General features: G+C 39.1%; 1 protein-coding gene across 1 annotated transcript; it reads left to right on the top strand.

Moving 5' to 3' along the window:
* Positions 1 to 7,870: 7,870 nt before the first annotated feature.
* LOC133767585 (non-histone chromosomal protein HMG-14-like) lies at positions 7,871 to 8,173 on the top strand. The gene has a single exon (XM_062202020.1). It carries the CDS (start codon positions 7,871 to 7,873, stop codon positions 8,171 to 8,173), a length of 303 nt encoding a protein of 100 aa, XP_062058004.1.
* Positions 8,174 to 10,899: the final 2,726 nt, after the last annotated feature.

Consider the following 10,899-nt stretch of genomic DNA (forward strand, 5'->3'; position numbering starts at 1 on the left):
AACCATCTGCATATCAGGAAGGTCAGAGGAGACAGGGCTGGAATCGCAAACTTCCCATCTTTCTACATCCACACCGCTGCTATACATCGCTATACATCTCCTTTTGTTCACAAGTTTTGTAATTTCACAGAATGACAAGCCATACAGTCTGACATCAAGCTTGATCTCACCATTATATTTGATTGTTCAAAATTACACTCGTCCCAGCATGTTGACAGAAATTCCTTTCAATATTTTTTCTGTTGGTTTATTGAGTGGCAGTGTCATATTTTTAAAAATGCTCATTTTGGGGGCCATTCATTCAATTCTTTGCACTGACATCCCATTAAAAATTCTTTTACCCCAATCTTCTCCTATTCTCTCTATCCCCAGTACACTCAACATGTCAGAAATAATTATAAATGGCTTAATAAATACAGGGGACCTTTCTCTTTATTGTTCCAGAATGGATGAGCAAAGAATTGCTTTGTTAGCTTCATTCTAACTGGGAATTTGCATTCAATGTCAGCAATATCTCATGAGAAGGTAGAAGTCTACACTAATGTTACAGAAGTCTCTGGATCAGCTCTACCTCCCAGGAACTGTTTGTTCCTTACAGAATATGACTAATGGCAAAAGTCTGTCTTCCTCAGAAATGTCCCTCACCTTCTTGTGTCATTTTTCATATAAGCATGTTTAAGGCAGTGACTTTCCTGTGTCACTTGCTAATATCAAAGCTGCTTATTTAAAAACAGCTTTCTGATAATAATGGGGAGAGAAAATCCACAGGAGGTGATTTTTCACATTCACTCCTTAGAATGGGCACTGCCTGTTCTTTTCATCAAACAAAGGCAGGAAATCTATTTTGTATCCAAGGTAAATGGAGAATGCCTGGATCTGTTTTTCCTTTCAAAGCTTACCACTCTCACATATGGTAAAAAGCTATCACAAAGGGCCCTAACTCTATCATGATCTTGGTTGTACCAGAGAATAAAATAAAGCTATCTTTCTACAAAATGATGCATTCTGTGGGCCTCTCTCCCAGGTGCAAGGAAAGCATTGTAATACTGGACGCATTACACCTTTCGTTGATAATCAAGATTTTAACAAGTTCCCTGAATCTCTGATTTACTGGTTGATATTACCTCCTCTGACAAGCTTTCAGAAAGAAACCCTCCTCCATGAGCCTATGAGTGAAGAGACCCAGGCTGAATGAAACCCCCTGACACAAATTCTGAGAGACTAGTTTCTGAGATGACTGTGGCTTTGATGGGAAACGTTCTTGACTTGAGCAGAGGAAATTGTGTTTCTTCTCTGCCACTTATCCGATGTGTGGCTTCGAGCAAAGCGCATATACTCCCAGAGGCTTACTTCACAAAATGCTGGAAATAATACTTTCTGGGGCTTAGATAATAAATCAGACATTGTACATCACAATGAAGATACTGGTTCAGAATAAAGCATGAAACGGGGGCTCAGTATTATTTTTCTTAAATAAGCACCTATGGCTAATGAGCAAGTAAGTGAAGACCACTGCCATTAAACAGAAATCTTGGGGAAAATTCATATGTAATATAAGCATATTTATTCAACACTAGGAATAGGATTTTCTCCTAAAGAAATATTGCCATAAATGAAATTTAGTCTTATGTACATATCATACCTACAGGTGACAAAATTTCATGGATCGGCAATGTAGTAAAATTCTTGAAACTACATACAGAGTTGACATAAATTAATACCCCTTAATATTGCAGGAGGCATTTCATTGTCTTATGGCACCTAAGGGTTGTAATTATGATTATTAGTGGCTAATTTACTAGAGAAATGGATGGAATTCAAATGCCTCTATAATATAAATGAGAATAATTTTAAAAATTAATCTACATTATCAATTTTAATACTATTTCATGTGTCTTTTTTCAAAAAGGTCGTATGATCTCAATAATGCAAAGTCATCTAACCTAAGCTTTTTAGTAATTTGTATTGTTAGAAGAGCTTAATCTCACCATACAACCCCACATTCTAACACATCAGCAAGCACGTGGCCCAAACATGTGGGTGGTGCACAGGCTGAGAGCCCTTCTGCATCTCTGACTTGTACCAGATTTGGAAAGAGTGCAAGCAACAGCAGGGATGGGATATAAAGAGGAAATAACAAGCTCCTTGCTCTCTGCTTGATGAAACTGTCAAAGAGATGAAATGAATGACCAGCTGAGGAAGACTTTGTATGTTAGATGGCACTAGACAAGTGCAAGGTGCTATTATAATTATTACTATTAATAGTCTTGCCCAGTTTACAATGGATATGTTATATATAGTTGGAAAGAGAAGAGTTCTTTTTCAAGTGAGGGTACATTTACTCCTTCATCATCCAATTCTTGCTCTGCTGTCAGCTTCCCTCTCAGCCGCTGTGAGTGACATGTATAGTCTATCCTTGTTTTCTTTGCTTTTTTGTCAGAGTTTGACACTGTTGAAATAGATAGGAAGATCTTGCAGAGAATAAGGCTGCAAGCAAATTTCAAACATTTAAAAGTAGTTGTCTCTGCATTGTAAGGTAAAGGTTTCTGCATCTAGGAAGCTAAAGCTGCTCTCTGTTAATGTGGCTGAAAGCTTGTAGGGGTTATGACAGGAAGGTAGAATACTCTCAAAGCTCAATATCTGCACACCATATCTGATATGATGCCATTGTCACAAAGGCCAGACAATTGTCAGAACAATTTCCACTTCTGAGCTTAGCCATCTGAATTGTCTTCTTGAACTAAATAAATTTGCATATGTACATGTGCCTGTATGTGCACACATGGGCTTTTATGGTTTATAATGATAAACACACAGTTATACCAAAATATATCACTATAAGAAGTGAGGGCTCATTTGCCAGACTGCTGTAAAACTATACAGCACCATCAATAATCATGAATCACTTAAAAGTAAAACTACACTAATAAAAGTCAATATTCATTTTCCTGCTGTGGGAAGGAGGGCTGATTTTATCTCCCTAATTAACAGATACAAGTATCTTTAGAATACAATAGCAATAACCACAGCCCAGTCCATAATGCTTAAGGAGAAAGGGGACAAATGAATAAAATGGTTATATAAAGGACAATGCATTGATAAATAGGATGAAGCAGGCTTGTATCTGCTAGCACAGAATGATTACATTACATATATGACTTGAGAGAGCAACTTGTAAAACATTAAGTACAATACAGTCTGAGGTTTACATACACACACAGAGACGAGTATACATGCAGAAAAAGTGCAAGACAAATCTGCTAATAAGTTGTATCTTGGAAGGTAATTAGAACTAGGGAAGGAGCAGCAGGAGGCAACAGGGGGATTCCTTTTTTGTTTTTCACATTTCAGTAGGACTATCACTACTTTCATAATCAATGTTTAAAGAAACGAGAGATAAAAGTTATGGCACCTATCCTTAGGATCACTGGATGTAATAAAAGTCTTTTGTAATCAAGCCTACTACTATCTATGTTGGTCACATAGTTCAGAAAAAATAAGTATTTTTTTAGTTGTTGAAAACAGCACCCTTTCTGGCATATGGTCACTCACCCTTCAAAAGTACTTTCAAAGCTTCATCCAGAACATTATGCCCATGTTAATCTTAAATCTAAGGAACAGAAAATACTAGCGAATCCATCTTGCTCTCAGCCCACATTCACAGCAAAGAGTGTTTTCCTTCTTGTTTTTAACTGGACATATTTAAAGAACTATAGATAAGAAATCATATCCTACTTACTAAAAATCCGCTCCTACATGCATATCATTCAACGGCTCATAGGCAGCAAAAATTGGGCTCAAGTGAAAGCGTGTATTTATTGTTTCCTTCATCAGTGCACCTAACCTGGGATCCTTTGAAACAAGAGAGCACAATGAACCAAGAAACTAAAATTTGGGGTCTGAAATGTTTTTTACAATATGATCAAATTGACTATACATAACATACAGAGCCATTGTCATTCATTTGATTGGAAATATGACTCTACCTCAAGCCAGGTACTTGGTCATAGTGAGAGCCTAAGATGAATTATCATCTACTTGCCCCCTTCAAGAAACTTACAATTTTGCAGGCATCAACTTCAAATAAAGAAAAGATCTTAAAAAGCTGTCAATCTTTCTTGACCTTTGAAGAACTCATGTGTTTATCTTTGATATAGAACCCATGTGTTTATCTTTAATATAACCTAAAATTTAAAATCAAAATCAAAGCCAAAGAGTTCCTAATGGGAGTTGTTGGCAAACCAATGGGCCACTGTCTATTTATAAAATATTAGAATATAAAATATGTTATACATTATATATGTATAATATATATTATAAAGTTTTACTGAAACAGTCATGCTGATTTGTTCATGCACTGTCTCTGGCTGCTGTAGGACTACAATAGAGGGAGTGACTTGTCACAACAGAGATCATATACCCCACAAAAGCTAACTTATTTACTAACTGGCTTGGCATAGAACAGGTTGACAGACTCCTAATGTTAATCAAAATTGGACAGTATACTTAAAAAATGGAATGTACCTGTTTATCTTCCATTTTGGTGCATTCTTTTTGGGAACCTGTTTCAGGAGGCACCGCTAAAGGTAATTCTTTAAGGACTATGTGTTTCCTCTCAGGCATCAGGAGGAACAAAAGGAGACAGTGAATCAACAGTATGGTAATACAGAGGGAAAACAGAGCGACTTTATAAGCAGTGTTTCAAAATCTGAACTCTGCCACTTCATTTATACCCACTCTGGCCAAGGACTGAAATGTTTCTGATAGGAGCTGAACAAGAGCTGAGCTGAAGGATGAGGATCATAGTGGGTCTCATTTAACCAGTCCTTGGAAACATTCACAGTATTGTGAGTCCTGTCCCAATTCTTGAATGTCTCAGCTTGATCGTGAAAAGAATCTGGCCCCAGAAATTTTAAAATTGCTTAAGCTAAATTTTTGCAAAACATTTGCATGGATGGAGCAACACAATCTACTGCCAAAGATGCTCCAATTTAATTCTGCCTGGCAAGTTGGCTGGGCTTATTTGGCATTTCATTAACAAAAAATAAACCTCACTTTTCCTGAGAAAATAGCATGTGTAGTATTTTTGGGACAGCACAGCTCAGTGTGCTACTTCTTGATATGAAAATAATTTATATCTGAAATGTGGATAAATAAAGGTTTAAAAAGCCCTTCTCTGGCATGGTAACTGGCTACCCTGGGAAATCCTTGTTTTAGGTATGTGACTGAAAGGTGACATGAAATATACCTGCAAATGTTTAAAAATCATAGAGCAGCAATGTCATAAATCACTAAGAAGACTGGCCTGGAAACTGAGAAAAATGGATTCTTTTGACACTTTTACTGTAATTGCAATGCTCTGTGCAAGCCAACAAGTCTGCCTTTTCTTAATTTTGGCCTTTTAGGGGATAAAATGAAGGGAAATTGTGTATGTTGGGAGAGAAGGAAAGATAAGGATATTTGCTTGTAACTCAGCTACTGTTCCTCAAAAATAATGAGAAGCAAAATTAAATGTTATACACATATGAGGGTATTTCAAAAAGTACATGGAGAGATAGAATCAAAAGACAAGTTGATTTTGGTGCAAAAAATGCTTGAAATCCATATAGTTTTTTCATAATATGCATTTTCTATGAACTTTTTGAAGACTCCTGGTATATAAAAGCATTCTTATGTAACAGCTTCCTGACTCAATCAGTAGCAGTGGAACATCCAAAAGATCTTTCTAGTTCAATGCCAAATTCTTACTCAAAGAAGTCTGAATTTAGCTAAAGGAAATAAGTTGCTATCTACAAGCAATGGGCTATCTGGCTCACATAAACATAAATTAGAAAATGCTATAGGTACTTAATGTAATGACTGGATTACACAGAGGGTGTTGATAAGGCTAAGCTGGGATGTGGATGGGGACAAGATACAAAAAGGAAAGGTTTTAGAGGAGGTGACATGTGGGGAAATTAGGCACACGTGACAAGTCAAAGATGGCGCCCAAAGGAAGTAAGGTGGATGGTACCCAAAGTCGTTTACCACCAAAGCTGATTGGCTGCGCAGCATCAGGGGAAGTGACAACTGATGATGAGTGTACAGACATATGGCTGGTCCTGTAAAAAGTCACCCCGTAAAATGACCTTTTAAGTAATTGGTTGGTCCTTATGCTCTGCCCCAGTAATCCTGCGGTCTTGTGCTTTAAAAGGCTTTGCTACACGTGCAATAAACCGAGTTCTTGCTTGCTTGACTTGACTCCCTGCTGCGTCTGACTGTCTCTGGGATCGGGAGGCTGGGGTTCGGATGAGCGGCACACTTACCTTTCTTCAGACCCAGTCCATCCTCGTTCGGGTGGACTAAGACCCTACAGTGACACTTACGTTGACTATAGGAGGACTAGGAGTAGGCCTGAGAAGGAGTGAAAAGTGATTTAGAAACCAAGCACAGAATAAATGCAAAGAAATGATATGGTTTGTTTATTATTGGAGTGCACAGAATAAAATAGAAAATTGTTAGAAATGAGAGTACAGAGAGGCAGGAACTAGTAGATTTAAGGGCAGCATTTCAGTTAGGACCACTTTGGATTTTATTTTTTTCTACAAGGGATAGAAACACAAGGGGATTTTAAGTCTGCCAGGGGTAAATGTACTTTGGCTTACATGTTAGGTGGATTTCATGGTGACAGCTGATAGAAGAAAGGCCATTTCAATGGTACAAATGTCCAAGCAAAAGATGAACCATTGAAAGTGGCAGGAGTTCTGAACCACATAGTGGGAGTGACAATGAATATCAGAGATGCATTCAAGAAAGACAGGAAAAATTAGCAGGTCCTGGTAATGGGCTTGATGAGGAAAACAACAGAAGTGGGTAGAAGAGAGCCAAATATGACTCTAGATTTTCTTGTTTGGGTGAATTGAAAGAAGAAAAAGAGCATAGAATGAGAAACCAGATGAGGTGGGACAATGATGAAGTTAGTTTGCACATGTTGGATTGGAGGGCACCTACTGGACAGGGCAAGCAGATGGACACTGAATATTAGGATATTTCAGCAAAGGGACTTGAGTACAAATAATATGTATAAACAGTTGCAAACAGGGCAGTGCATCAGAGTAATAATGGAGATAGTGAGGGCCAAGTAGAACAATGGGCTGAGAGTGCAGTTAGGGAATGAAGAAGAAGAGAGAATTCTTTTGAGGGAGACAGAGAAGCAGCAAGCAGAGGACAACTGTAGGATAGGACACCATGGAAACCAGGAGACTGGGAAACTTTTAGAATGAGGAGGGAGCAATCAATGAGGCCAAATGCACAGAAATGTAGGAAAGAACCAACACTCACTGAATTGAACAATTCAAGAAGCATGAGTTCAATGGTGAAATAAGAGCAGGTGCCAGCTGCTGGAAATCATAAAATGGAGACAAAGAAATGCCAAAAGTACATATACACCAAATTTCAAAAGGTTTAAATGAGATGAGGAAGAGAGAGATCTGAATGAAGATCAAGAGGGACAAGCAGGAGAGAGTGGGAGGTTAGAACAGGAGAAACACAACAATGCACTTGGGGCAGTGGCCAAACATGCCAACAACCAGCCCAGATCACAGCTCCATCAGTGGCTGCTCCACTCCAATTTCTCCCCATCTGTCCTGACTACATTCCCATCAGAGAAAAATTCTGGGCAGTTTTCCCTATGATGGTAGGTTCTTTACTTAGCAAAAAATAGAGTAAGATGGAGCAGAGTCATGGTTTCCTTATAAATCTCCTAAGGCAATCAAAGAAAAGGGTGATTTCTTTCTTAAACCACAGATATCGTAAAAAAAAAATCAGGAAGTCCAGCTTTACGAGGGCTCGGTGTGCCGTGGCACCAGGCATACACCCTCCCCACCGCCAGATGCCCAAGAGGAAGATCAGTTCCGCTGAAGGGGTGGTGGAGGAAGACCCCAGGGGCGACTGGCAAGGTTGTTGGCTAAGTTTGCTCCTGCAAAAAGTGGAAATGAAGCCCTCGAAGGCAGCTGGGAAAGATAAGCTGTGGGACAGAAGAGTGCAAGCAAAGGGGAAGAGAGGAGTAACGGTTAAACAGGCCAAGATGGCTCACCAAGAAACTGAAGATGTGCCTGCAGAAAATGGAGACGCTGAAAATGAGGAGAGCCCAGCCTTTGGTGAAGCAGAAGAGAAAGAAGCCAAGTCTGATTGATATCGTACACCATGCGTTATCAGTGGTCCCTGTCTCCCTTCTTGAATAATCCAGAGGAGTATCAACTATTTGGTAATTGCAAGTTTTTCATTAGCTCTACAAACATGTTTAAGGAGGAAGGAAGCCTACCTCATGCCATTTTTTAAATGTAAATGATTTTGTAAGGGGTGAAATAATTTTCTGGTTGTTTTTTGGAACGACCAGAACACAGTGGCATATTGAATTACGGGAGGCTTTGACTGCCTTGGATATCAGCTTAACATTCCATAGGTGGGGGTGGTTTTTATATCCTGCAATAGAAGGCATACTAAATGGCAACTTGGAGTCAGAATTATGCACTTAATCTGTCTTGAATATTTTCAATTACTTCTCTCATGTTGTTTAACAGAATTGTTGCCTACAGAAAGTCACTGCTTGTTGTTCTGTCAGAACCATGTGCCCTCTGTAACATCTTTGGTTGTGGTAGTCCAGCTTTCCTAATAATTTTGTTAATGTGCTGTGAAAGATCAAAACTTTGAGTATGTTGGGTATACGGCATTCAGTTACAAATCAGTGGGATTTATGTAACAGAAATCTTTGAAGATATGGTAGTTGATAGCCTCTTAAAGAAGAGTTGACTCCAATTTTGAAGTTGCAAAATCACTGGAATAACTTTAAAAAGAGAATGACAATTCAGAGCTTTTAAAATTTTTGGTATGTATGTTAAGAATTATGTACAAATTAAAATGTATGTATACTGGTTCTCAACACCAATAAAATCTCAATTATGGAAAAAAATCTCTGCATCCATTCCTTTGTAAGCCCTATCAATCATCACCAGAGTGCTTGTGTTTCATTTTAGAAAAATATTTTTGTGATTAGATTTGCAGGTACATTATAAGACACCCAACATGAGATGTGATTTATTAGTGAGTGGCAACTATATTCACGAGCATTGTTATATAGTTTAGAATTCCCTACACTGGTAAGGGAAAGTGCATCATTGTTAAAAGGGGCTCATGGGGCCGGCGCTGTGGCATAGCAGGTAAAGCTGCCGCCTACAGTGCCAGCATCCCATATGGGCGCCAGTTCAAATCCCGGCTGCTCCACTTCCAATCCAGCTCTCTGCTGTGGCCTGGGAAAGCAGTAGAAGGTGGCCCAAAGCCTTGGGCCCCTGCACCTACATGGGAGACCTGGTGGAAGCTCCTGGCTCCTGGCTTCGGATTGGCACAGCTCCGGCTGTTGCGGCAATCTGGAGAGTGAACCAGCGGATGGCAGACCTCTCTCTCTCTCTCTGTCTCTCCTTCTCTGTGTGTAACTGTGACTTCCAAGTAAAGTAAATAAATCTTTAAAAAAAAAAGGGGGGTGGGGCTCATTTGGGTATTTGTAGATTTGGAGTCTTTCTTGGTCATGTTCCTATCTAGTCATATGACCTTAAAGAAGTCCCTTCTCCAAGTTCAGTCTTCATTATGACTATGAAATCATGTGATTCTACTTGGTGGTTTCCTCTTCCAGAATTTCCAGAGAAAACTACAACAGAGAATCTAGTACTATACATTCTAAGACTTAAGAAATTAAATCAAAACGTGTCTTGTGGACACTGAAGCAAATATTGAGCCATTTCATGGTCATAAAATTATGGCATGTTTTTTAGGGGAGAAGTATCTCCTGAAAATAACTATAAAAGATAGCTATACACATAGCCTTTTCTTGCTCCAACAAAAAGCTCATTTGAAATACACAACATTTTTCTTTCCTTTCAAAGTCCAATACCAAGTGTTTGATGACAAATCAAAGTGGGATTGTTCCAGCTTCAGTACACATGCCAGTGTCTCCAAAAGCAACGTCAGAATGACAATTTCTGGAGACAAATGAATCATTTCTGTTCCTGCTCTATTCACTAGAAGAACATAACCACAGTCGAGATTCAATCTGAGGTTCAGCAATACAGAGTCTATGCACTTGGTTACCACACAGACAGCAGCTTCTCTCTGTAGTGTCTCCCTAGACGACGTTGAATAAAATGACCTCAAAGAACCCACGGATGTGGGGGCTAAGAATTAGAAAGTGCTTTTAGCTTTATATAAATTTCAGTAACACATACTTGTGATCATAGGGATGAAACAGAATAAATCAAGCTGCAAATAAATAACCTTATTCCCTTTCTTCTTCAGTCCAGAAACAGACGAAAAAACTTGCAACTGTTTAGTCCCTTTGCTAGAACTTACAGTAGTACTGAGTATCTTCATTCCATCTTGCCCTGTGTGTAACTTTTCCATGAAAGGAGTAAAACCTGTGAATCGATTTGAAACCCTTTCTACTCTTTACTGTTTCTATGCCCCCTTCCACCGTGCTGTCAATTTTGCCTTGTATGATTGTTTCTTTTATAATCACCAAAATGACCCTGACGCTCTTTTCCACATTGTATCTACAGTCTCAGTGCAGGAATTGCAGGTCTCTCACCTGAATTATTTGTTGCCTCTTATCTGGCCCTCTCACATTTCTATGGTTCCCCGTTTTCACATAAGCCTATAATCAATACACAGCAGAACCACTGGGGTTGTTTCCTCCTGGATTTCCATATCGGCATTTTATATTGTTGGCTTTCCTAACTTCACAATGCATGTGAGTGCCTCGCTCTGTCCCATCTGCTTTGTCTCTTCACCCTGCCCAGGCTTCCATGTTCTTCTCAGGCAAATCATCACAAGCCCACATCATACAACTATCCCACCTTCACTTCTAAACCA

This window comes from Lepus europaeus, chromosome 10 (genome assembly GCF_033115175.1).
Source record: "Lepus europaeus isolate LE1 chromosome 10, mLepTim1.pri, whole genome shotgun sequence".
Classification (NCBI taxonomy): Eukaryota; Metazoa; Chordata; class Mammalia; order Lagomorpha; family Leporidae; genus Lepus; species Lepus europaeus.